Source organism: Leuciscus leuciscus, assembly GCF_965113295.1.
Source record: "Leuciscus leuciscus genome assembly, chromosome: 21".
Lineage (NCBI taxonomy): Eukaryota > Metazoa > Chordata > Actinopteri > Cypriniformes > Leuciscidae > Leuciscus > Leuciscus leuciscus.
Window position 1 is genome coordinate 12212161 of NC_138745.1, and position 27567 is coordinate 12239727.

The 27567-nt window shown below is 40.1% G+C and overlaps 1 protein-coding gene across 2 annotated transcripts; it reads left to right on the forward strand.

The window, feature by feature from the left end:
• The first annotated feature begins 13529 nt into the window (after positions 1-13529).
• On the forward strand, positions 13530-26749 carry atp2a1l (ATPase sarcoplasmic/endoplasmic reticulum Ca2+ transporting 1, like). Of its 2 annotated transcripts, XM_082151810.1 has the most exons (24): positions 13530-13819; positions 14923-14940; positions 15067-15149; positions 16770-16874; positions 17013-17151; positions 17800-17880; positions 18334-18419; positions 18745-19042; positions 19253-19419; positions 20620-20708; positions 20812-20914; positions 21008-21139; positions 21234-21350; positions 21609-21827; positions 22273-22384; positions 22495-22718; positions 22824-23044; positions 23639-23841; positions 23933-24018; positions 24122-24255; positions 24800-24917; positions 25003-25120; positions 25481-25523; positions 26420-26749. In XM_082151810.1, exons 1-23 carry the CDS (start codon positions 13702-13704, stop codon positions 25483-25485), a joined length of 2976 nt encoding a protein of 991 aa, XP_082007936.1. In that variant the 5' UTR covers positions 13530-13701; the 3' UTR covers positions 25486-25523; positions 26420-26749. The 2 variants fall into 2 exon arrangements, with proteins under 2 accessions (XP_082007936.1, XP_082007935.1); XM_082151809.1 differs by lacking the exon at positions 25481-25523.
• Positions 26750-27567: the final 818 nt, after the last annotated feature.

The following is a 27567-nucleotide window of genomic DNA, read 5'->3' on the forward strand; positions in this document are numbered from 1 at the left end:
TCCCAAGGGTAGCATGTACAGAGTGAAAAGAAATGGTCCTAGCACTGTGCCTTGTGGTGCGCCATACTGAACTTGTGATCAATGAGACATCTCTTCATTTACAGCGACAAACTGATAACGGTCAGATAAGTATGATTTAAACCATGCTAATGTAATTCCACTAATGCCAACATAATTTTCGAGTCTATTTAAAAGAATGTTGTGGTCAATAGTATCAAACGCAGCACTAAGATTGAGTAACACTAATAGCGAGATACAACCATGATCGGAGGATAAGAGCAAATCATTTGTGACTCTGATGAGAGCTGTCTCAGTACTATGGTATGGTCTAAATCCTGACAGGAAATCCTTGCAGATATAATTTCTTTCTAAAAAGGAACATAGTTGTGAAGATACCGCCTTTTCTAGTATCTTTGACAGAAAAGGTAGATTCGAGATCGGCCTGTAATTTACTAATTCTGTATGATCAAGTTGCGTTTTTTTAACAAGTGGTTTAATCATAGCAAGCTTAAAAGTTTTTGGTACGTATCCTAATGACAAAGATGAATGAATGATATTAAGAAGAGGATCTATGACCTCTGGAAGCATCTCTTTAAGTAGCTTAGTCGGTATATGGTCTAACATACAGTACATGTTGTCGATTTAGATGATTTAACAAGTTTAGCGAATTCATCCTCTTCTATGGCAATGAATGAATAAAATGCACTGCCTGATGCGATACTGTAGTAGACGGTTGCATGGTTATAATTGTCTCCCTTATATTATCAATCTTATAAGTGAAGAAGTTCATAAAGTCATTACTGCTGTGCTGCTTGGAAACTTCTGGGCTTGATGCTTTATTTTTCGTTAGTTTAGCCACTGTTTCAAATAAATAGCAAGGGTTTTGTTTATTTTCTTCTAATAGGGTTGAAAAATAAGCAGATCTAGCAGCTTTTAAGGCCTCACTGTATGCAATCAAGCTCTCTTTCCATGAAATGCGAAATACCTCTAGTTTTGTTTTCTTCCAGTTGCGCTCCATTTTTCTGGCTGCTCTCTTAAGGGCCCGAGTGTGCTCGTTGTACAACGCCGTTGGACTATTTTCTTTAATCTTCTTTAAGCACATCGGAGCAACTGTGTCTAAAGTGCTGGAAAAGAGAGAGTTAAAAGTTTTTGTCGCAATATCGAGTTCTTCTAAGCTATCTGGGATACTGAGATGATGAAACTGATCAGGAAGATTATTAATAAAGCAATCTTTAGTGGCAGAAGTGATAGGTCTAACATATTTATAACACGGAGTCGGCTTTGCAGTCTTGGCTAAATGAAGTTTACATGAGACTAGATAATGATCTGAGATGTCTTCGCTCTGCTGCAGAATTTCAACGGCATCAACATTGATTCCATGTGATAATATTAGATCTAGAGTATGATTACGACAATGAGTAGGTCCTGACATGTGTTGTCTAATTCCAGTAGAGTTAAGAATGTCTGTAAATGCCAATCCCATTGCATCTTTTTCGTTATCCACATATATATTAAAATCACCAACAATTAGGACTTTATATGCAGCCAGTACTAACTCTGATAGAAAGTCACTAAATTCTTTGATAAAGTCTGTATGGTGCCTTGGTGGCCTGTATACAGTAGCCAGCACAAATCCCAAAGGTGATTTATCATTTACACTATATATTGCTATATTAAGCACCAACACTTCAAAAGTATTTTATTTGAAACTAGACTTATTAGTCATTCTGAAAATATGACTATAAATTACAGCAACACCTCCCCCTTTGCCTTTCAGATGAGGTTCATGTTTATAACAGTAATCTTGCGGGGTGGACTCATTTAAAGTAATGTAATCGTTTTGTTTTAGCCAGGTTTCTGTCAAACACAGCACATCTAGATTATAGTCTGTAATCATATCATTAACAATAAATGCTTTTGAAGTAAGGGATCTAATATTCAGCAACCCAAGCTTTATCATTTGCTCATTTGTATTATATCTGTGTTTTATTCGTTGAACATCAATTCAATTTTTACCCTTAGATGGGTTTGTAAGTTTTTTGTATGTCCAAATTCGGGGAACAGACACAGTCTCTATATGATGATTTAGGTGAAAGAGGCTCTATGTGATCTTGGTGACGTGAGACAGCTAGCAGACGGTCGGTTTAGCCAGTCTGTCTGCTTCCTGACCTGAGCCCCAAGTCATGTTTGAGCTCTAAGACTATGTGCCATATTACTAGAGAGAAGAGCAGCACCATCCCAGGAGGGATGAATACCATCTCTTTTTAACAGGTCAGGTCTGCCCCAAAAACTTTTCCAATTGTCTATGAATTCTATATTATTTTGCGGACACCACTTAGACAGCCAGCCATTGAGTGAGGGCAATCTACTAAGTATCTCATCACTCCTGCGAACAGGAAGGGGGGCAGAGCAAATTACTGTGCCTGACATCGTACTTGCGAGTTCACACACCTCTTTAAAATTACTTTTAGTGATCTCCGACTGGCAGAGTCGAACATCATTAGTGCCCGACGTGAATAATAATCTTAGAGAATTTACGATTAGCATTAGCCAGCACTTTTAAATTTGCTTTGATGTCAGACGCTCTAGCTCCCGGCAAACATGTGACTATGGTGGCTGGTGTCTCTATTTTCACGTTCTCTGTAATAGAATCGCCAATGACTAGAGCACATTCAACAGGATTCTCAGTGGGTGTTTCACAGGGTGGGGAGAATCTATTTGAAGAGTGGTGTTTTGTCCCGCGACTACAGCCCCTCACAGTCACCCAATTGCCCTGCTGCACAGGCTCTACTACAGCCTGAACCAAACAATGTAAAGAGTTCACTAAGCTAGTCGCATCCAAAGCAGTATCTAAATCCCTTACGCCCTTACAATTAACCTCGATTAAAGCTTGGATGCGAGTTCTGAAATCTTCCCCGTCAGCTTGACTATCTCCCTGTATTTATCACATGTAAATCGTGTGCTGACAGTGAAGGCTATGCCAAACATGTGGCATGAAGTGCAAGTAACAATAAGAGGAGAAGATGACATGACTCACCGTGTTTGTTGACTGATCCTACTCACCTAAGTTGTTTGATGAACTTGTAAAAGGCGCAAGCGCGCGCGAGGAATAAATAAATAAATAAATAAAGACCGGACCGATGGCACGCTAACAGGCTAGCGAATTACTACCGTGTTGTGCTAGCAATAACGATTTAGATTGAAGCTAGCGATGTCAGGTTAATGTGTGATGTTGATTAAGTTATATTTAGCAGTATAAACAACAAGGAATGATAGTAAACAATGATTCAAAACAGAAAAATATGCGAAGCTTACAGACACAAACCAACGCAGCAGCAGGAGCAGCGAGGCAGACAGGAGTAATTGATCTGATCCTAGAGCTACAACAAATGACTCGTTTGGACTACAACGCATTTTTCCGGACTTTGTGAAGTCATAATGTTACTCATTTAAATAATCCCCACCCACGGACTACACAAAATAAGGTGCGAGGCCTGGCTGAGCTCCATTAGAGAAGACAGTGTTGTCGCTATGTTGAAGAGATGCTGTTTTGTCCACCCCGTTTCTGAAACTCATTTGTATGACCTTCCTAAGACTGACGAGAGTGGTTAAAATTGATTTTAAATACTGTTCCTGAACATTATAACCACAATGTTTATCTGTATGCTCCACATTTTATGAAGAACAGCTTCCAGAAGAGAGTACAATGCAGGATACACACAAAAGCTTCTCCTGAAATGGAGCAGTTCCCACTATGTAGCTTTTGTAAGCTTTCACTTTTGTAAGGCTGTTCACTGCCGTCAGATAAATTAACCATGGTTTTGTGATCTATTACTGTTTGTATTACCATAGTATTCTGACAAATATAATTAATAAATGGTGTATAACATAGTTTCTAAATTCTATAAGAAAATAAATAAATAAAACATATCACTATGAAACGTCCTGTGAAATCCATGCTTCAAAAGTTCCTGCATGAAATCTGTTGTGGATGATCCTCTTGTTTGTTAACATTGTTAAGTCTGAATCAGACTTGAATTGGTTTGAAATTGACGGCATCCTTAACATTTACACCTGAGCAGATGAAACGTACTCGGTTACTACCGTAACCTCGGTTCCCTGAGAGTAGGGAACGAGTACTGCGTAGCTAATACGCAGTGGGCAAACTCCTTTCCTCGAGAAATATTGAAGCCTATATTTAAAATGCATTGCAGCTGCACAGCTAACACCGCAGAGCGTCTAGCTCGCCCATTGGCTGTGCTGCGGCAACTGCACACCCTTTGGCGAAGTGCCTCGGATGCGCGGCCCAATCAGGTGACTTCGTGCCCAGCGAGTCAGAGGCCGCCAGAATGGGCGGGGCCTATGTCTATAAATAGATCAGATTTCGCCAAATATCAGGTTTAAATCGACTGAAGAGACAAACTCTGACAGTTTGCAATAGTGCGGCAGGCTACGCAATACTCGTTCCCTACTCTCAGGGAACCGAGGTTACGTTAGTAAACGAGTACGTAACACGCCGTACTATTAGCAACTGGCTGCATACAACTGGAGCCTAGGGAAGCACCCCGAGGCTCAAAGAAACAAGCCATAATAAATCCCAACATAAGTGACAGTAACCGGACCTGAGTCGGGTTTCATGAATAAGGGGCTGAAGCATAAGAGCCAAGCTCACTTCCAACATAAGTGTCACGGTTCATGAATCGGCTGTCTCATGCTGATGTGTCTGTGTGAGTGTAATTGTGTGGGCGTGGTTACTCGTTGTGTTGATTAGTGTCTCCAGCTGTCATCAATCCCAGTTCCCTTTATATGCCCAGTAATTTCCCTCTCATGTTGTCAGATCGTTGTGGTTGTTCCTCGGTGTGTGTCCTGTTCCTGTGCCTCGTCTGCAAAAGTTCTTCATCTGGATTTCATCAGTTTCTTCGTGTCGTCTGGATGTTCCACGGTTCCTGGTTTGTCACTCGAGCACGCAGATTACCGCACCACCACCGGATCGCCATCTCGTCCCTGCTTCATCGCCACCTGAGTGTTTGTCCCCGACCTGTGTCTACATCTGACTATTTATAATAAACAGAGTTTTACTTGCATCTTGCATCCTCCTGTTATTTCACCACAATAAGTCCCAGAACAATTGTGCTTTTGGACAGTAAAAGATAGACTGATAAGACCGGACACCATCGGGTCTAATTATCATACTGAGAGGACTCGAGCCTGCAGGCAAGGAACCTCCATGTTATAAAATCTCTCAAATGTGGACGCCGCACATATGTCTTGAATGGGTACACCACTAGACCAGGCCCACGAAGAGGCCATGCCTCTCGTAGAATGGGCTCCAGCGCCTATGGGGCAAAACTGACCCACGGCAGCATATGCTAGAGAGATGGCGTCCAATATACATCTAGATAGTCTCTGTTTCGTAACCGGAGCCCCATTGGTGTGGCCACCGAAGCAAAATAAGAGCTGCTTTGATTGCCTAAACAGCGCAGAGCGCTCCAGGTAAATTTTTAGAGCTCTGACGGGACAGAGCAAATAAGTCTCCCCATCGTTTTCCGAGGGTGGAAGAGCTGGTAATGTAATGACCTGTGCTCTGAATGGAATTGAGAGCACTTTAGGTACATATCCATGTCTTGGCTTGAGTGTTACTCTGGTGTCACCCACTCCAAACTCCAAGCAGGAAGGGCTCACAGAGAGCACCTGCAGATCTCCCACTCGCTTAACTGATGCCAGAGCCAGCAAAACAGCAGTTTTCAGCAAAAGTGGCTTAAGATCGGCCAAATGTAGCGGCTCAAATGGGGGACCCTTCAGGGCCCCAAGGATCGCGGAGTGGTCCCAAGCCGGTTTGGAGGGGGGTTCAACCTCCTGGCTCCTTTGAGAAAACGAATGATGAGGTTGTTTCTTCCCAGTGATTGGCCAGCCACAGGAGCATGGTAGGCTATCTAACAGCTGATAGCCTCCTTCAGGGTAGCCTCCTTCAGGGTAGGTGCGCACGCAATCTTCCATTAGTGTAGAGTCGATAACTGTGCCCAGAAAGGTTATATTCTGGCTGGGTAACAGTTTGCTCTTGGGAAAATTTATGCTGAGCCCTAGACATTCCAAATGGCTGAGGAGCAAAGATCTGTGTGCCAATAATTCGGTCTTCGACTGGGCCATAATAAGCCAATCATCGAGATAGTTCAGCACGCGCACTCCCTGTTGTCTCAGGGGAGAGAGTGCTGCGTCCATGCACTTCGTAAATGTACGGGGTGCCAGGGAAAGACCGAACGGTAGGACCGTATATTGATAAACTTGGTCCTCAAAGGCGAATCTCAAGAATGGCCTGTGATGGGGTGTTATCTGAATATGAAAGTAGGCGTCTTTCAGATCCACCATAAAAAAACAATCCCCCGGGCGAACCTGCACAAGGATTTGTTTGGTAGTTAGCATTCTTAATGGCCGTCTCATGAGGGCCTTTTTCAGATGTCTCAGATCTAAAATGGGCCTGATGCTGCTGTCCTTTTTTGGTACAAGGAAGTAGCGACTGTGAAACCCTGACTGACTCAGCGTGGGGGGGACTAATTCTATCGCCCCTTTTGCTAGTAGGTTTTTCATTTCAGCGTGATGCACGTGAGCTACGTTGCTTCTCACCAAAGTCTCGACTACAATAGAAAAATCTCCAGCCATCTGATTTAGACAAGGAGCTGTGAAATTTAGATGAGCTCTTTTTGAGGGCAGTCCGGCTAGAGCGAGACACGAACCCTCTCTCTTTCCTCCCGCTGCTAGGAGGTCTTCGGAGGCTCAGGGTCCAACACAATGCTGGGTCGGGGGCCCTGGTGCCTCGGCAGCGGGTAGCGTCTAGCAGATCGCGAGCGACGATGAGTATCAGCCGCAGGGTGGGGCTGAGAAACCCGAGACGCTGGCTTTGCTGGCTGAGAAGGCAATGTGCTCTTGGGGCGGCTCGTGGTAGAACTGGAGCGCTTGGGCAAGAAGTGTCGCATGGCCTGGGACGACTTCTGTGCTTCAGTGAAATGCTCAGAAAATCCCTTCACAGCCGGGCCAAAGAGACCGGTGGTGGAGATGGGGGAATCGAGGAAAGCCGTCCTGTCCGCCTCCTTAATGTCTGTGAGGTTCAGCCACAGATGACGCTCGAGCACGACAAGGTTAGCCATGCCTCTGCCGATCGCTTGAGTGGTAGCTTTTGTAGCGCGCAGTGCCAAGTCTGTAAAACCTGTAACACCGCCATGGTGTGCAGGGTCGATGCCGCCTGATCGGAAGCAGAAAACGCGCGTCCAGCTAGGGCTGAGGTGTTTCGGCAGGGCTTAGATGGATGTACCGCTCTAGATCTCCAGCCAGCAGCAGTGGGCGGTCAGAGGTGAGCGGCGAATGCTTCCTCGAGAGGGGGCAGTCTCTCGTATCGTCCACTGTCCACAGAGGACAGCGTCCCGGAAGCGGAAGCGGAAGCGCTCGTGCGCGTCGAGTAGGGGGCGCGCCATGAGTTCATCGAGAACCTTAGGAAAGAAGGGCGCTGATCTGTGACGGAGGGCCTGCTGGCGCCCTGGCAGAAAACATCCATCCAACCAGCTCCTAGCAGGCTCTTCGGGCGATGTCCAATCAAGCCTGAGGTCTGAAACGGCCGCGGTGAAGATGCGTAGCAACTCAGCGTCTTAATTAGTCTTTGTAGCAGTAGCGCTAGCACCAGACTGTGAGAGGAGGGCCAGGTCCACTGAGCCCGACCACTCTTTTCCAGATGCAGCAATGGAGAGGCTTTCGTCCTGCTCTTCATCTGGTCTGCCGAAGGTCTGCCTGGGTAAACAGGACCGGCGAAGGAGACTGTGAAGGAGAAAGCGAAGCACGCGGGGACGCGGCCGGCATGGGTTCGCTTAACTCCATGTGTTCGGGCTGCCGTTGGCTGCGGCGCTTCTTCTTCCACGGCTGAAGTAGTGCGGGGAAAGGAAGAGCAGGGAGAGCGGTGTCGCCGTCTTTAAAGAGAGCTAACCGCGTCCGCAGCGTCGAGATCGGCAAACTCTCGCAGTGAGAGCAGCCTCCGGCAGAGAGTGCAGCTTCAGCGTGGGCGGCTCCCAGGCACGCGGTGCACTCTGTGTGCCCATCGGGCTCATGCAGACAGGATCCGCACGAGGTGCATGAAGAGCGAGGCATTTGCAACAAAGCCTCGCAAATTTGCTCTTTTAGAAACTGCAGTGTCGCAGCGGCGAGCACACAGTAGCAGTGAAAGGATATAGCGTTGTTCCCTGGATGGCTACAGGAGAACGGCGACAGAAGAGAAGCGGGTTCTAGGTGAGTGAAGAAGGGACTGTCCACTGTATGCAAGGCTCGTTCTGGCTGTAAAAAGGCTTGTTTCCACAGCGAAGGCTTCAGAGGAGACAGAGACGTGAAGTGTCGCTGAAGGAGATAAAATCGGATATTTGGCGAAATCTGAGCTTATTTATATTTAAATTTAGTCTTCAATATTTCTCGGGGAAAGTAGTTTCCCCACTGCGTTTTAGCTACGCAATACGAAGTGACCGTTCTCGAAAGGGAACTCGTGGTTATGGTAAGGGGAGGGACATTTCCCGAACATGCAGTGCCAATCACAACACATGGGGCTAGCCAACTAATCACAACACATTTCAGAAGGAGGGGCTTCATCGAAACAGGAACTAAAGACACGTTCAAGCCGGATCTGAATATATGTGAAAATATGTGAAAAAAGAATGTGTTTCTTGAACAATCCCTCATGATTAGCATATTCTAGTACACCCCAAAACAAAATCAAGACTTCCTAAAAGGATATAATAGGACTCCTTTAAGCAAAGATAATCATGTGCATTTGATCTGATATAACTGGAGTACAATGTTATGAGAAACATTATGTGAATGTTTGGCTAAAGAGCTGTGTCTTTTATCTAGATTTAAACTGGGAGAGTGAGTCTGAGCCCTGAACATTATCAGGAAGTCTATTCCAGAGTTTAGGAGCCAAATGCAAAACTCTCTCTCTCCTTTAGTGGACTTGTATATTCTAGGTTCAACCAAAAGTCCAGAGTTTTGTGACCTTAAAGAGCGTGATGGATTGTAGGATAACAGAAGATCGGTTAAATACACAGGAGCTAAACCATTTAGGGCCTTATAGGTCAGTAACAATACTTTGTAATCGATACGTAACTTAAGAGGTAACCAGTGCAGAGATGATAAAATTGGTGTTATATGATCATATTTTCTTGACCTGGTAAGAACTCTAGCAGCTGCATTTTGGACTAATTTTAGCTTGTTTATTGAGGATGCAGGACAACCACCTAGTAATACATTACAGTAATCTAGTCTAGAGGTCATGAATGCATGAACTAGCTTTTCTGCATCAGTAACAGATAGCATGTTCCGTAGCTTAGCAATGTTTCTGAGGTGGAAGAAGGCTGTTTTTGTAACATAATGAAATATGATTTTCGAAAGACAAGTTGCTAATATAACCAGGACTTTTACTGTAGAGGATGAAGTAACAGTACATCCTTCTAAATGCAAATTGTATCCTAAAAGAGCCTGTGTATAGGTTGTTGATTCAATAAGTAATACCTCAGTCTCATCTGAATTTAATAGAATGGTTATCAAATATTTTATATCTTTAACACATTCTGTCAAGTTGTATTATTTACAGATTTCATCTGGTAGTGATGAAATATTGAACAGATTATCATTGGCAGAACAGTGGAAACTAATTCCATGTTTTCTTATAATATTACCCCAAGTGTATATATAAATATATAGAAAATAACAGAGGGCCTAACACAGATCCTTGTGGCACTCCATAATTTACTGACGTTATCTTATATTTTCCCAGTTTGACAAGACAAAATGAAAACGGTCTGATAGGTACGATCTAAACCACCTTTATGCCTGTCCCTGAATACCAGTGTAATTTTGTTGTCGATGTAAGAGTATTTTATGATCAATAGTGATGCAGCACTAAGATCAATTAAAACTAGTATTGAGATTTGAGCTTTGGTCAGAAGCCAGAAGTAAGTCATTCGTATTTTTAACGAGCACAGTTTCTATGCTATGATGGGGTCTGAATACGGACTGACATTTTTCATAGATATATTTTTTGGGGGGACTGTTAATCGCACGCAATAAATTTTTTCCAATTTAATGCGCTAAAAATATTTAACACAATTAACACAGCATCCGTTTTTTCTGTCATCCTTTGGCTAGTGTATATGACCACTCTCCTATTCATGCTAATGCTTTTAAACTATTCAAGCGCAACAAAACAAAAGAAAAGACGCTGCAATGTCCTCTTTATGTGACACACAGGATGCACAGAGAGACGCGCGCCAGTATCGTGCACACAGACAGCGCGCCAGAATCGAGTTCTCTTTTGCACTTGAACGAACAACACATTTACTGTATGCCAAACTGTCTGTTTTGTTGAGTATCCTCATAAGAGCAGCCTTAAATTAGTTAAAAAAAGTCTTAAATGAACATAAAGAATTGTGAGAGAATGTCAGCAGCAGCAGGTCTTAAAGTGACAGCAGCCACTAATTATGTCTGTCAGAAAAGTTAATTAAAGAACAAAGGTAACATAAAATGACTCACTGCTCTTGACTAAAATAACTTTTGTAGCTTCAATAAAGATTAATCTATATTTAACTTGTGTGCCGGCTGTTTGAAAACATTATTCAATTTCTATAGATGTCCTACCTGTTAGACAAGGTAGGAAGGGCAGAGGTAAATATGACATTTATTATGGGTTTATGTGAGGATTGTTTTAAGTTCACTTAAAAAATGTATAGCTTTCAATTACACTGTAATGTTGAATGGCTATAATTAATGTTTAAAATGGTGGTGGTGGTGGTGGGCGGGGGGATTATTTTCATCGAGACATCAGTATTGGTATCAGTGATACTGGCCTTCATTCATAAAAAGATGCAATTAAACAAATATTTAAAATATTTTGTCTTTATTTTGTCTCTACATTAAACTGTGAAATGAATGTAAAATATATCAAAAAAGTTTTTAATCACAGAAAAGAAAAATTGGGATTAATCTAGTTAAAAAAAAATTTTATTGATTGACAGCACTAATATTTTTCTTCAAGATCAATGTCAGGATTCAGATAGGGGAGACCCAGACACAGAATGAGCAGAGGAGTGATATTTATTACAGAAGACAGTACAAGATAGGGTGAGGCAGGAACAGTCCAAACAGAAGGGTCAACAGGAAAAAACGACAGGACAGCTGTGGGTGACTGCTGGAGCCAACTTCAGAGGACAACAGGTCGAAGAACTGCTGAGGACGTGACCAGGCCAGGGAGATGGTTGTGGTGAAGACAGGGCAAGGAACCATGAAGCAGAGATCTGATACTTGCTGCACACAGACCTTGAACCAGTCTTACTGCCAGGCAGAAGGAACCAGCAGGCAGGGAATCTCAGGGAGCAGACAGGAACCAACACACAAGACAAGACTCAAGACAACAAGAGAACAAAAACGAGCAAAATAAAAACTGGCAAAAACTAGAACAACAGAAAACAATAATAACTGGAGCTTTAGCAAAGGAAAAATAAATTAAATTCTATAAATTAATAATTGGAACTAGTAAACACAGAAATGAAACAAGACTGCAAACTTGAAGGCAAGCTAAACAAGAGCAAAAACAAGAGATAAACCAAAAATAAAGCTTGGGAGAACTAGAGCAAAATAAAGACTAGGACTTGACTAAAAATCAGGCGTGAGGTCGCACCTTGCCGGATGGGAGCGTTATGTCACAAACTGCCTGTTTTTGTTTAATTTTTATGAACTTTCTATTTGTTTTTATCAGTCACCAGTTTTCCTTTGTTCCAGTTTCCCGCTCCTCAATTGTAACTATGGTTTCTGATTAACGAGTCGCCACCTGTTCATCATTTGAGTTCAATCACCCTGTTTATATATATGTTCCTCCTTTTCATCCAGTTGTTGTCTGGTATTGTTTGTGTAACGACGCATGCTTGCCTTTGGATTACCTGAGTTTTTTTTATTTATTATTAAATAACTTTTGTTTGTAGAAACCTGTTTGAACCTTTTTCTTCATCTGAACTAACTGTGACAGAATACCAGACCTCTCAATATGAGAAGAACAGCAATGAACATTGCTTCTATTAAGCAAGGGGTGGCCATGAAAAAGCCTTACATCCAGAGAAACTGAAACATTTGAAAGTAATTGGAGCCCAGTCTTTGAGCAAGCTTATACAGCCTTGAGGAAAATTTTATTCTGCCTACCTGATTTACCAGACAGCAACATAGTGTCGGCCCACATCTGGGCAGTGTGGAATCGACGTGTACCTGATGTGGGCCGGATCTGGGCCAACACTATGTTGCTGTCAGGGTTGTTTTAGAAATTAATGCAACTCAAAAAGGTCTAAGTGTTGTCAATTGCTGCCAATTGTTGAATTGATTGAATGTCCTGGTAAAACTAAATTCCATGCAGAATTTCTCCGTCAGTACCTTGTAGTCCTTTTCATGATATGTGTTTCAATCAGAAATTAACAAGGCGGGGGCATCACATCAAACAAATTCTTATGAGTCTGTTGAAAATTGTTTTGAGTGACCAATGTGACAGGGGCCCCACTTCTACTGAGGTTCTCATTAATTTCAGTGATGCTCCTCTTGACCGGGTCTGAAAACAATTCTGTAGAAGACACTGTGCTTACTAAATTAGAGACCTTTGAGAACTTTCAACCTCTAAATTATTTAATTTTCTTCCTTTGAAAAAAACAAACAAGGACTGTCCTTTTTATGAGTGTAAAATGAAGTGCAGCCAACCATAATGCCATGACCAACCCAATCTCGTGAGAAAAGGTGGTGATTTCGTATGAATCATGTATACGATGTAATTCAAAAAGTAAGAATGAAGGTCCACCCCTAAACCTAATTGTCTCTGGGGTCTATGTGGGGTCAATGCAGATACAAAAATAGTTAATAAGTGCCATGAGAGTGATGTAAATGACATACATATGATTGAGAGAGTGTGTTTATGTTAAGTCATGAACACTTGGCTAAATACCTGATGATGCACTGCTTGATTTTAGTTTTGAATTGGATCTTAATGCTGAGATAGATCTAAAAAGGATCATAGGAAATGATGGTGTTCTTGTTCATGCCAAATCAATGTGTGTTCATTGTGACACTCTCTTATTTAAGCCTCCCATGTTACAACACTCCTCTAATGCTTGTACCAAATTAACCCTCCAGCACTCCTCTAACAACCCCCTCCTATCAGAGGCCATTTGGCCCATCACTCACTCTTACTCTCTCACCTTCTCCACTCTCCTTATTCCACTGACCATGCATGTTCCAAAAACAGATCAACTTTTCATTTCAGTGCTACCCCCTTCATATGCTAACCCCTCATGCTCCTTGCCCACCAAATAACCCCCCACATCTTCAAGTCCGAGACGCCGAAGACGTTCAACCCCTAGTCTATAACTCAGTCCTGCAAAGCCATACGCAACTGACTGGAATTTTGGGGTGTGGCGATGGGCAACTTTGACCAATAGGGCAGCTGGCAGCAGTATAAAATAGTGCACATGTGTGAATTTAATCGCTCTTTCTGTCAGTCCATCACTCCTGTACGGAGGGGGTCCAAGTAACGGGGGGCAGATTTTGTAGTACAGCGAGTAACAAGAGCAATAAAGACTAAAAAGCACGGGTAGACCTGTTTAACTAAGCTTTTGCTATTCGTAAAGATCCTTCACCCCTGACAGGATGGAGGACGCCTACGCCAAGACCACGGCTGAATGTCTGGCCCATTTTGCGGTTAATGAGACCACCGGGCTTACCCCTGATCAGGTCAAGAAGAACCTGGATAAGTTCGGCTACAATGGTGAGATCAATGAGATGTCTTGAAGATGCATGCAGGGTTTAATATTAAGACAACCAAACACTCTAAATGATGGAAGCATTTATTTTTTAGGAAGGCACACAGATAGACACATACAACAAATTTTTTGGGTTAAATTTTTAAATAGTAAAAAAACATTTTTATTTACAATTGCATAGATCTTAGATAATCTTGATAATGGATGGTTTAGTATATTCTGAAATGTTCAGACTCTTCAGTGGCATTTAAAGGAACACAAACAGGTTGTGGCACAGAAACTGAGAAGCTGGGATTGAAAATAGACTTTGGCAGAAGAGGAGAAGGGAAGAAAGACAGGTGATGGCACAACGGCCTTGCTTGGATATTTGAGAGGTCTTATTAGATTAGCAGTATTTCAGGCAGATGGGGGAAGGGAAGTTGGCCTGAGAGATCAGATATGTTACTGGTATTACAAAGTCATGACTTAAAAACATAACCACTTGTACAGAGAGGCCCTAGCATGCACAAGCACTTTTTACATTTCAAATATAATGATTCCAAGTGCTGGAAAGCAGGTTTCACATTACTGTTCAGGGGTGTACTTCTATTTAGGCTGTTATTATAATTATTATTATTAGTAGTAGTAGTAGTAGTAGTAGAAGTAGAAGTAGCAATAAATAATATTATTATTGTTGATATTTGCATATAATTAAAACTTTTTAATTTAAGCTTTAGTGGGGATTTATATGTTCATTATTTAAACATTTTAATATTTCTCATATATGTATTCAAATATATTTGAATACACATGAATACTGAAGCTGGGACTGAATGTCAGCATTGCTTTCAAACTGTTCACATTTTAAAAGTTGAAATATGTGTTTATTTCATGTCCAAACGCTGTTCCAGTGTGAACATACTAATACTTGTCAGTCGTCTGCAAAATGATTGAAATGCCTCAGGTTCCTTTTTTATAATAATTTTCATATGAAATCAATTAGAAATGGTTATGCCATAATAGCTCTTCTGGGATACAGTGAAAGATTGGCCAGAGTAAATGTTGTATTGATTTCTGGTCAATTATTAAAACAATTTTTTCTTTCTTCTCTGTCTACTTTGTTTCATAGAGCTGCCAGCTGAGGAGGGTATGTACAAACATATTGCTTATAAAGTAACAACATTAGAAATTAACTAAGTTCATATCAACTAGTCATCAATAGAATCTCAAAATCTAATAAGTAAAGACTGAACTATATTTCTGTGCCTTTTAGGAAAATCCATCTGGGAGTTGATCGTTGAGCAGTTTGAAGATCTGTTGGTCAGAATTTTGCTGCTTGCTGCCTGCATCTCTTTCGTAAGTTACTTAAAAGTGAATAATTCAAAAAAGACTGCAAATAAATCAGCAACCACAGAGCCAACAATCTCACTACATCTCACCAACAAAAAAATAATTATTAGTGTCTCCTTTGTCCCAAAAAATATTTTAGGAATGTATATATTGAGCAGAAAGAGAACATTACACACACAAAAAAGGTTGGATATGATTTTTTTTTTTTTTTTTTTTTTTTTTTAGAACAAAATAGTTATTTCGAGACCCAACAAAGACATTAATAAGTATGGTGTCATAGTGATGTACATACAAAACATATCAAACACTTTGTTTCATGGGATTTAACCAGATCTGTCAGCATATAGATACAGCATGACACACACTTTTAAACATACCCTTTCAATTTGAGTGGTGTGTCGTGTAATCAGCTGTTGTAACATAGTGTAGGTTGCCTTCCTGCACTTAATGCTGTAACATACACCACAGCCATTTATGGTGTTATGCAACAAGGTACACTTGGTAGTTTGCCCTTTTATTTAGCGCAAAGGTTATTTGTAAAGGTCTACATAGTAGTGTGAACAGTAAAGCATCAGCCTTAAGATATGATAGCAGTATTACATATTGCAATGTAGCACCAAATAGTTTCCTATTGAGTTGATTGATCTTAATTTATTGTGTCAGGAAGCCATACGGGTGGTGTTATTTATCCCATAGTTTTCTAAGCAGGAAAGACTGGATGTTTGTAAGTTTCAGCGGTTATTAGGAGGTTAAAGGTGAACATGGGGGGTATTAATGTCCAACCCCCACCACACTGCGCCTCAACCAGCTGTTCGAATGGCCTTAGAAGGAAAATATTGAGGTGCTCAGAAGATGTGTGAGAGGGCGAAGGGGTTTATTTTAAGCAGGACACAAGTTGAAGACAGAAACTCTATCCTTTGAAAAGGTCAGGAGAGATGCATGAGAGAAAGTAAAGGGAGATGAGATATAACTGCAGGCCTGTTTAGCAACCTTACCAATAGCATCATGATGTAAGAATAGTATTTCCCGTATTCATAAATAATATTTAGGATTGGCCTAGTGAGCTCTAAGCCTTCCACTGGTCAATAAATCAAGAGTTTATACAAAGGTGGGAAATGTCTTTTTTATTTTCTCTGAAACCTTCATATTAATGGAGTAATTGCCTAGAAATTGTAGCCAACTACATTTTGACACCAGATTTTACTCCAGATTACTGTCTTCCTTCATATTGTGTATGACACAATACTTTGAAAAATTACATTAGTCAAGTGCATTCTGAAAATATTTTAATTAAAAGTTATTTTAATATATTCCATTGATGATATAAGAATCTTATTAGAGTTCTAACTATATAAAAATTATTCTATATATAATTATTCTACTCTATATAATTAGAGTTCTAACTATATAAAAATTATTCTATATATATATATATATATATATATATATATATATATATATATATATATATATATATATATATCAAGATATTCAGTAGATACCACCAAGATGTGCAGTCTTAACACTATCTGCTGTAAGAGATGGAAATATAATCCCTAAATTGAAATCAAGATCAATATGTATCTTGTGCTCGTCACTTATGTCTGTATTTGTGTGTTTTTTTAGGTACTGGCCTGGTTTGAGGAGGGTGAAGAGACTGTGACTGCCTTTGTTGAGCCTTTTGTCATTTTGCTTATTCTCATTGCCAATGCCATTGTCGGTGTGTGGCAGGTAATGCACCAAATGTACACAGTTCCTTAATCACAGAAGCAGATATAAGTAGATTATTGATTTCACAAAGTAAATGAAGTGAATGCATAACACATAGGCATCTGTTTGCTCACCAAGCAAATGTATTGTCTGTCACAGGAGCGTAATGCTGAGAGTGCCATTGAGGCTCTGAAGGAGTATGAACCTGAGATCGGTAAGGTCTACCGCACGGACAAAAAGAGCGTCCAGAGGATCAAGGCCAGAGAGATTGTCCCTGGTGACATTGTGGAGGTGTCTGGTAAGACTCCTTTATGTCGTTCAATCTTTAGTTTGGAATATACTGTGCACAGTATGCATATTTTCTGAATGTATAGAATCCCCTGTTGACCCATTATCCAGTATCTGTATTACACCAAAAGGATTTGAAATTATTATTTTGAGTGTTGAGGTATATGCAGAAGTGATACAGCCAGGCCAGATGAGATTGATGCTGTCAGTCTATCTTGGGTCCTGAAGGAAAAGTTTAATGGTAGAAAGGTACTAATGTAAAATTATGCTCAATCTTGAATATGCATTTTATTACCTGGTTTGCACACTACAAACCCTGCAAGGCAAGTTTGATTAACAGAAGCAACAAGGTGTGAAATAGTATATGGCTACATAGTGTGTAGTAAAGAACTACTCATAGTATTACATTTATAGTTTGAGCATGTCTAGGGCATTATGATATAGTTCTCCACAAATCATGTGGCATTACTGCCACTGGCACAGAGCCTACATACACTATAATCTTTGTGATCCATGGCTATATATTCACATCACATATGTTTAGTAATTTCAAGTATCCTGTAGGTCAGATTTTTGGTTCAGGCTCTTTTTGTTGCAGCACTGGTCATGAATCACCACGATTTTCCATACTGAATACTCTCTCTTTCTTCTTCCCTAGTCGGTGATAAAGTTCCTGCTGACATCAGGCTTACTTCTATCCGATCCACCACCATTCGCGTTGACCAGTCCATCCTTACTGGTTAGTGCTTTTAGCTTGTGGGGTCCTAGGTGTGATTGTGAAATTTAGCCCACTGGTGTCAAAATTGTCAGAACATTAAAACTATATAACCACTACAAACATGACAAGTGGTTTCTTTTGAATGGAAAATAATTTGTAAAGCAGCTGTAGGCTACTTTAGAAGCAGCTGTGCTGCTCTGCATCCCTCTGTTTTCCAGTGTATTGAGAACAAAAATGTTCTCACATCTGTAGTTACATTGAGATCATTATATGTGAACCTTCTCTCAGGGCTCCCTCAACACAGCGGGACAATTGGTGACCAAAACTCTGCTGTAACTCAAATATTCTTCATAGGAAGATGATCCCCATGATTACGTAGCTTTTTTGGGATAAACCTTTGGGAAGTTTGTAATTTTGAGGTTATATTTTATTGTATTTGTATGTAAATGTAAATGTGGTTATCTTTTTGCACAGGTGAGTCTGTCAGTGTGATCAAGCACACCGATGTTGTCCCCGACCTTAGGGCCGTCAATCAGGACAAAAAGAACATGCTTTTCTCTGTGAGTTTTCATCGATACAATCCTCCAACTATACAGATTAGTTTTCTACCTCTCCAATTAGCTACATTCCTCCATACACACAAGATTCTTGAACAAAGTTCCTCTCAATTATAACCCTAACCTTAACCCAACCTGGTGACCGTGATTTCGCCCAGTAGGATGTGCTTTTGGAAGGTTAAGTAGATAAGAAATTTGTTCAAACCCCAACACACCAGCCTAATCTCAATATCTTAATAATCAAAAGAAATATTGTTCCAAGAACAAGAATCTGATTCAGGAAAAAATACTATTTGGGTAAATCATTAGTTTCCTCTCCCACCTATAGGGCACAAACATTGCTGCTGGCAAGGCTATTGGAGTCGCTATCGCTACTGGTGTAGCCACTGAGATTGGTAAAATCCGGGACCAGATGGCTGCCACAGAGCAGGAGAAGACCCCTCTGCAGCAGAAACTGGATGAGTTTGGTGAGCAGCTCTCTAAGGTTATCTCTCTGATCTGCGTTGCTGTCTGGATGATCAACATCGGTCACTTCAATGACCCCGTCCATGGTGGATCCTGGATTCGTGGTGCTGTCTACTACTTCAAGATCGCTGTTGCTCTGGCTGTGGCTGCAATCCCTGAGGGTGAGCATGATAACACTTGCAATACATATCTCAAAGTTTTTTTTTTCCTAAGGTTTATTATGTAATACCCACTATGCTTACCCACAAGGCTAAAAACCTTGTCCTTTAGTATATACTTTACATAAAGCATAGTTACTATCTAAATCTATCAAGAGTATCAATATTATTGACAGACATTAATCCATCCATAAACTCATATCCTCTTGTCAGGTTTGCCTGCTGTCATCACCACCTGCCTGGCTCTTGGTACCAGACGTATGGCCAAGAAAAACGCCATTGTCCGTTCACTGCCCTCTGTGGAGACCCTGGGCTGTACCTCTGTCATCTGCTCTGACAAGACTGGCACCCTGACCACCAATCAGATGTGTGTGACCAAAGTAGGTGTTGCATGTACACGCATCCACTAAGAAATAATGAAGCTATTGCTAATACTGATATACTGTAGTCTTAAAGGTGAAGTGTGCAACTTTTCCAGTGTTGAAAAACGAAATCTTGTCACAATTTAAAGGTAGGGTAGGCAATTTCGGAGTGGCTAACAATATTGAGCTAGCTTTGAAAGCATAAGGTCCCACCCTCCCTTCAGTACGCTGTCCAAAGCCACGCGTCCTCTAAAACACATGAACGCAAAACGCACACACAGCTGTAGCAGAGTCTGCAAAGTGTCACGGGAGACAGCATTAAACTACCTCACGTCTCAAATCACATAACATTACACGATAAAAAACATAAACAACTCAAAGAGCACTGACCTGTACCACCTGACTGCTGCACATTCATTTCGGGATTGATAGTGTTGCCATTGAAACACATTCTGAGAATGTGAACAGCTCCCAGTAGAATGTCACGGGTTGCCATCTCTTAATTTACGTTAGTAATGGCATGAACGCAGCATAAGCTTGTTGTTTGGTACAGCAGGAAATGTAAAAGGCGGCTGCTGTTAGTTTGTGTTACTCTGTGGCTGTCTCTGTCTACAACCATAGCATGAAACACGCTGATGATGTGTAATGTCTGAGCAAACAGGGTGCACAGCGGAATGCAAATACATACATTGACAGGCAGGCAGGACATTGTATAGAACGAACATTTTATGGTCCTACACCTTCCACAGAAGATATATATTTATAGAAATATATTTAGACCATTTTACTAAATGATTGCAGGATATGAAGAGACTTTCAACCAGCATAACAACAACAAAAAAATCTGGAAAAAATCGTATACCTTGCCTTTAATCTGTCATTAGTAGGCTAACTTCCACAATTCACTTTCAAAACATAGCTAAGATAACATTTACACGTTTAAGCAGTCTGATTTGCCAACCAAGTGTTATGGATGGTATTCCTATATTTTGAGCAATGGAAAAAGAAATAGGTGTGTTTGGAAATAGGACCTAGACACCTAGAAATAGGTGTTTGGAAACCTTTTTCTAAAGCACATTATTTTTGCATTTTCGTTGGGTGTTGCAATTGGTGCAGAAATTACACACTTAACCTTTGAACATAAAGTATAAGTCTTCACATGTATACATTTATATTAATATGGACATATTATTAATATGAAATTGTTTATCATTACAGATGTTCATCATTGATAGAATTGAGGGTGATCACGTTGATCTTAACTGCTTTGATATCTCTGGCTCCAAGTACACACCCGAGGGTGAGGTGTAAGTACACAATTAAAAACTTCTCCTAAAATGCTCCTTTTTATTATCAGGCTATCAACAAGTTGAAGTCATAAATGTAATATGAGTGGCATCTTGTTCTCAGCACAAAAGGGGGTGCTCGTGTTGACTGCAGTCAGATTGACGGTTTAGTTGAGTTGGCCACCATTTGTGCCCTGTGTAACGATTCCTCCCTTGACTACAATGAGGTGAGAGACACTTACTCTTTTATACTTCATTCCTCCATTCTCTTATTTATTTTTGTCCCCAAAAAAACCCTGTAATCTTCCTTTGTGTTACAGTCCAAGAAGATCTTTGAGAAGGTCGGTGAGGCCACTGAAACTGCTTTGTGCTGCTTGGTTGAGAAGATGAATGTTTTCAAGTCCAGCGTCAACAACCTGTCCAAGGTTGAGAGAGCAAATGCTTGCTGTAGTGTAAGTAGAGGTGTACCTTCCTAAAACACCAGTAATGTAGCTTGGAGCTGATTGTTATGTAACTCAAATCTGTTTCCATTTTCATATTGTGCAGATAATTAAGCAGCTAATGAAGAAGAACTTCACTCTGGAGTTCTCCCGTGACAGGAAATCTATGTCTGTGTACTGTACACCTTCCAAGGGTGATGCAGGCTGCAAAATGTTTGTGAAGGTATACTATTTCACTATCATGTGTCTGTCTCAAAAAAAAGGGTTTCTTAGAAGTCCCTTGCAAATACCATGGTATATGATATGGTGCAGTGGTGTATATAAATGAAAGTACCTTGGTATTGCTAATCTAGTACATCACAGTACCTTCTTTTTTTTTTTGTAAGGATTTTAAAAAGTAAATTGTCACAAAATATTGATAAATATTGATGTTGATCTTCTCCTAATAATAGACACATCTTCTGAATCCTCTTTTTTTTAGGGTGCTCCAGAGGGTGTGATTGACAGGTGTGCCTATGTACGTGTAGGTGCTACTCGCGTACCCCTGACTGGAAGTGTAAAGGAGAAGATCTTGGCTACCATCAAGGAATGGGGTACTGGCCGTGACACTCTGCGTTGCCTGGCACTGGCCACCAGGGACACTCCCCTGAAAGTTGAGGAAATGGTCCTTGAGGATTCTACTAAATTTGTGGACTATGAGGTGAACATCACAACTAGCTAAGAAGGCTGCCAACCTATGGCCAAAACGGTTACTTTTTAGAAAAGAAAAAAACATTTTTTTAAATAACTGACCAGCATGTCATCAGAGTTTGTATTGTGGCTTTAAATATGGACAGATACTTGAATGTGTCATTATAATATTCACTTTTTTCCAAAATCAAGCTCACACAGAGCTCAATTTGTTTCAATGAGGTTTTGCCTAAAGTTGAGTTACAAATTTAGTCACAACCTTTAATTGGTTAAATATTTGTAAAACTCAGTGCTCAGATACAGCACTGATTTATGAAAAATGAGAATTGGCGATATGCTCCAGCTATGGTGGTCCAGCAAGAATGATGTATGAGGGTTAAATGAACAGGCTAAGGTATATAAAATCTTTGACTTTACAAATCTTTGACTTGCTACATCTTCTGTGTCTTGTTCAGACTGACTTGACCTTCGTTGGCTGTGTTGGTATGCTGGATCCCCCCCGTAAAGAGGTTTCTAGCTCCATTGTACTGTGTAGGGCTGCTGGAATTCGTGTTATCATGATCACTGGTATGTTTTTTTATCCATCCTCTCATCAATCATCTCTTTCAATCTTGCTGCAACACCTAACCTGTCCTCCAAATAACAAAAAAAAATCATAAAAAAACGTTAACCCTCAGGTGACAACAAGGGCACCGCTGTGGCCATCTGCCGTCGTATTGGCATCTTTACCGAGGATGAGGATGTAACTGGCAAGGCTTACACTGGCCGTGAGTTTGATGACCTGCCCGTTTCTGAGCAAAGTGAGGCTGTCCGTAGGGCACGCTGCTTTGCCCGTGTTGAGCCCGCCCACAAGTCTAAGATTGTTGAGTACCTGCAGGGTCATGATGAGATTACTGCTATGGTGAGAAATACGTACACTTGCACTTTACAAGCCAACATCCACAACACTATATCACATGATATCTGCCTTTAAGATGATACAATAATGTTGTTATCTTTGCTCTAGACTGGTGATGGTGTCAATGATGCCCCTGCCTTGAAGAAGGCAGAAATTGGCATTGCCATGGGCTCTGGCACTGCCGTTGCCAAGTCAGCCTCTGAGATGGTCCTCGCCGATGACAACTTCTCTTCTATTGTGGCAGCTGTTGAGGAAGGCAGAGCTATTTACAACAACATGAAGCAGTTCATCCGTTACCTGATTTCTTCCAATGTTGGAGAGGTTGTCTGGTAAGAATTCTTGGCCTTTTTTAAAACCATGTCTAATGTTATCATGTATGCTCACACGCAGAGGTGGATTTGAGTACTTTACTACAATACTTGAGTATTATTTTGGGGAATCGGTTTACTTTGAGTTCTGTTAAAACATACTTGTACTTAGTTACATTTACATGGTAAAAAAATTATACTTTTTAATCCATTACAAGTTGATGCAGACTTAAAAGAACAAAGTACATGTCACACGACTTAAATCATTTCGCAATTAAAGAGAAGGGTGAAAGACGAGAGTAAGTGATAACAGAATGTTCATTTTTGGGTGAACCATCCCTTCCATACACAAACGTTGAACTCGAATAATTGGAGTTTTATAATAACCATTGCTGTAGATGAATGAACTTGAGTCAAGTGTGAACACAGCTTATGATTAGTTGATTATTATTCTAAAACTCACAATATTTAAATGTCAAACTACTGTGAAAATAATGAGATGAAACCTCATTAGGTTTTCTTTTCACTAGGGGTATATGTACTTTAACTTAAGTACAATTTCTCTGTACTTTTTACACCCCTTCTCACATGTGACATTCTTCTCGTTTCTTTTAGTATTTTCCTGACTGCTGCTCTTGGTCTGCCTGAGGCTCTGATCCCAGTCCAACTGCTTTGGGTGAACTTGGTGACTGATGGTCTGCCCGCCACTGCCCTGGGCTTCAACCCCCCTGATCTTGAGATCATGGGCAAGCCTCCCCGCTCTCCCAAAGAGGCCCTGATCTCTGGCTGGCTGTTCTTCAGATACATGGCCATTGGTGGTTGGTATCCTTGTTATTTCTGTGGAATATCTACTTACTCATATTTTCGGTGAGAGTTTTGGTGTTACTTTAATGACTTGACTGTCCTCAGGATATGTGGGTGCTGCCACCGTGGGTGCTGCTGCCCACTGGTTTCTGTATGATGACGAGGGTCCTCATATCACCTACTACCAGCTGGTGAGCAATATCTCCATCACATAATTATTATTTGAATCTAACATGGAAAGAAAGCTTCTTTATCAGATCTGTTCATGTCTGCTAATTTCTCTTCCTGCTGTAGTCTCACTTCATGCAGTGCCACGAGGAGAATGAAGACTTCGTTGGCATTGAGTGTGAGGTGTTTGAGGCTGCTGCACCCATGACCATGGCTCTGTCTGTCCTGGTCACAATTGAGATGCTCAACGCTCTCAACAGGTTACATCTTCACTGCAGTTTTTGTCTAATGCAGTAGATTTTCAGTATTAACTAAGTATATGTACAGTGTAATTTCAATTTGATGAGATATATGATTTAAAGCCACAATGCATTATGGGATTTTATTTCTGTCAAAAATTGCCATAATTTCCTCACCCTTCAGTTGTTCCAAACCTGTATGAATATCTTTTTTTTGATGAACACAAAAGAAGATATTTTGAAGAATATGAGTAACTAAACAGTTACTGGTCCCCATTAACTTCCATAGTACAGAAAAAAAAAATACTATGGAAGTCAATGGGGACCCACAGCTGTTTGGTTAACGACATTCTTCAAAATATGTTCAGCAGAAGACACAAATTCATGCAGGTTAGGAACAACTTGAGGGTGAGTAAATGATGACAGAATTGAACTATGACAGAATTGAACCATCCCTTTATTGGAACCTAAGATGCATTACTGCTGTCAGGTTTTGGAACAAAGCTAATATTACCCTGATATTGATGGTTGTAATAAGTATTCCTCTCTGTGTCTTTCTCATTAGTTTGTCTGAGAATCAGTCCCTTCTGCGCATGCCCCCATGGAGTAATGGCTGGCTGATTTCTGCCATGACCCTCTCCATGTCCCTCCACTTCATGATCCTCTATGTGGACCCCCTGCCTGTACGACTTTCACCTTTATTTTGTCCTGTTCATTATATTTGACTATATCTCTACACTGGCCACAACCTTCCTATTCCTATTACAGATGGTTTTCAAGTTGACTCATTTGAACGTGGAACAGTGGATGGTGGTACTGAAGCTTTCTTTCCCTGTTATCCTTATTGATGAGGTGTTGAAGTTCGCCGCCCGTAACTACGTAGACGGTGAGTTTCAAACAAATGTAAATATGCATGTGTTCACATAATTATAAAATAACATGCATTTAAGTAAACATATTTTAAATGTAAAATTACATTCACTCTCATACTCTGTTCTTACTTACAATCTACTGTTTATTCTGACTTTTTTTTATGAATGAAACTTAATATGATTTACTCCTTAAACTTAACTTTAATCGACTTTGTCAATTTATTATATATTAATTGCACAATCTTTTTTCTCGATACAACTTGGTTGCACTAAAAAGCCAGTTTTTGATCCCACACTCATCATTCTTCTATGCTTTATCTTATCTCTCACACTCTTTTAATTTATTCCCCACTAACCATACTATTCATTTCTAGTCTAAACAGTCCCACCTCCCAGTTTTCAAGTAACAGAAGCAAGGTATCCAATACCCCTCTCGTAGCTGTTGTGCTGTACCTGTCTTTATATATGTTTGCGTCTCTATACTTGTGCATGTTTAATGTGTGGGTTGGTGTTGCTTTGAGAGAATGTGGTCTTAAATTGGTCTGTAAGTAATCATGCATGGAGTTCCTGTGAAATGTATGCTGAACTTTTCATTTGTCTTCCTCAGTGGGAAGGGTTTCATCTAGTTCAAAGATTGCACCAACCTTTGATTGCATTGTCAGCTCAATACAAAAACATCTGCATCTTGAAATAGATTTTTTTTTACTAAGTGAGAAGATATATTTTACATCAAATACACTATAAACTAACTTGCATTAAATATAAACTAACTACTAGTTAAATGGCATGTTACACAGTGGATATGCAATGTGCATTTTGTCAACCCTAAAGATAACCCTAAAATCTGATTAACTGAGAGGAATGTTGTTCCAGGACCATTAAGGATGATCCAGGAATGTCCTATTTGGGTAAATCATGTTCTAAGAACATGTTTGCTTGTGTAAATCATGTTGAACTCAAATATTATATTTGTAATGTTTCAAGATACAGTGTTGTGAATTAATACATTCATTTATAGTACAATAATATGTATTGTAGTAATGTAAGGGAATGTGGCTGTTGAGTCCAATAAAAAGGTAACTGGGATTTGTTTAAGATAAAAGTTTTTTTTAAGCATGTGTTAAATTGTTTTTGTATTGTTTGCAATGTGAATATGAGGCTTTGTGATATATTGCAATATATGTTGTAGTGATGTATGTATTTCGATACATATTGTACCGTGAGGTAGATGTCACAATGACATTTAGTGCTGCTTAATATTAGCTCAGTATTGACCTTCTGTTTATTAAAACTCCTCTTTTTGTGATTCCTAGGAAAGCGTGAGATGTAAAGACAAAGATGTGGGAGTGAAAGAAACGGAAGATGAAGAAGAGAATAGGAAGAGAATGAATGAGGAAAAATGGGATTACATTATTTACATCTATTGAGACAGAAGCTGTCATGAGCCCATCCACAGAATGGAGAGCACAAAATGATTGGAATATATAAATATATTAAAAAAACACAGAAAAAATAAACAATACTAAGTTTAGGAACAGAGATTAATATATAGGTCAGCCCTTACAAATTAGTGTTTGAATGATGAATTGTTTTATTCTTAAAATGACTAATAAGTGTATTAAACATTTTTTGTTAAAATTGTATACCATTTTACAGCCTTTTATTTCACTTAATTTGATCTCTACATATACCTTCACATTTTGTTTTAATTCCATTCCTTTATTTACCTTCAAGAGGCATCTTCCCCAATAAAGTCATGAACGTGCCAATTATTTGTTAATTAATGACAATTATTATCATTCATTATTTTTCTCAGCTTTGAAGAAACATAAACATGGTGATATGAATGATGTGCATTGAAGACACAATGGATGCACACATCTACATAAATTGGTGAAGCAAAGGTGTTGTGTTTAAAAAACAAATCAGGTCTTGAGGGGGACACATGGTTACACGTTGTTTGTCACTGCAATGACAATCAGTTGTTCATCCGTCTCCCTGTAGCACGGTCTTAGGTGTCTTACATTACAGACATTGCAGTTCATAGGGATGCACCGATGTATCGGTCAAAACAATTGGTATCGTCTGATAAAATAAAATTATTTTCAGTATTGTTTAAAAACAGACCGATTATATGTCAATCAAAAGGGGCGGGAAAATATGTCAGACTGCAACACATACTGTGTGAGAAGAAAACGTCTTGTGTTAATTTTTTAGGGAAAGTTAATGCGACAATAACGTATTAAGTTAAAAAAAACAGTGACGTTAAAGCAGGCTCTATTTGACCCTATGAATCCCTGTAGTTCAAGCCAGGGTTGCCAGGTCCACAGTTTTTTATTACACCAAACATTATTTGTAGTTCCCCTTCCATCCAATAATTGCAAAGAGCTTTGTGTTTTGTTATTTCTGATAAGACACAAGGTCTTAGCTTTCAAATTCTGTCCATTTTATCATGAAATTC

Coding starts and splice junctions, on each gene's coding strand:
- atp2a1l (XM_082151809.1), top strand. CDS start 13,702: ATGGAGGACGCCTACGCCAAGACCACGGCTGAATGTCTGGCCCATTTT. Junction 21,140..21,233: donor GAGCAAATGCTTGCTGTAGT/GTAAGTAGAGGT, acceptor CATATTGTGCAG/ATAATTAAGCAGCTAATGAA. Junction 24,256..24,799: donor ATGCTCAACGCTCTCAACAG/GTTACATCTTCA, acceptor CTTTCTCATTAG/TTTGTCTGAGAATCAGTCCC.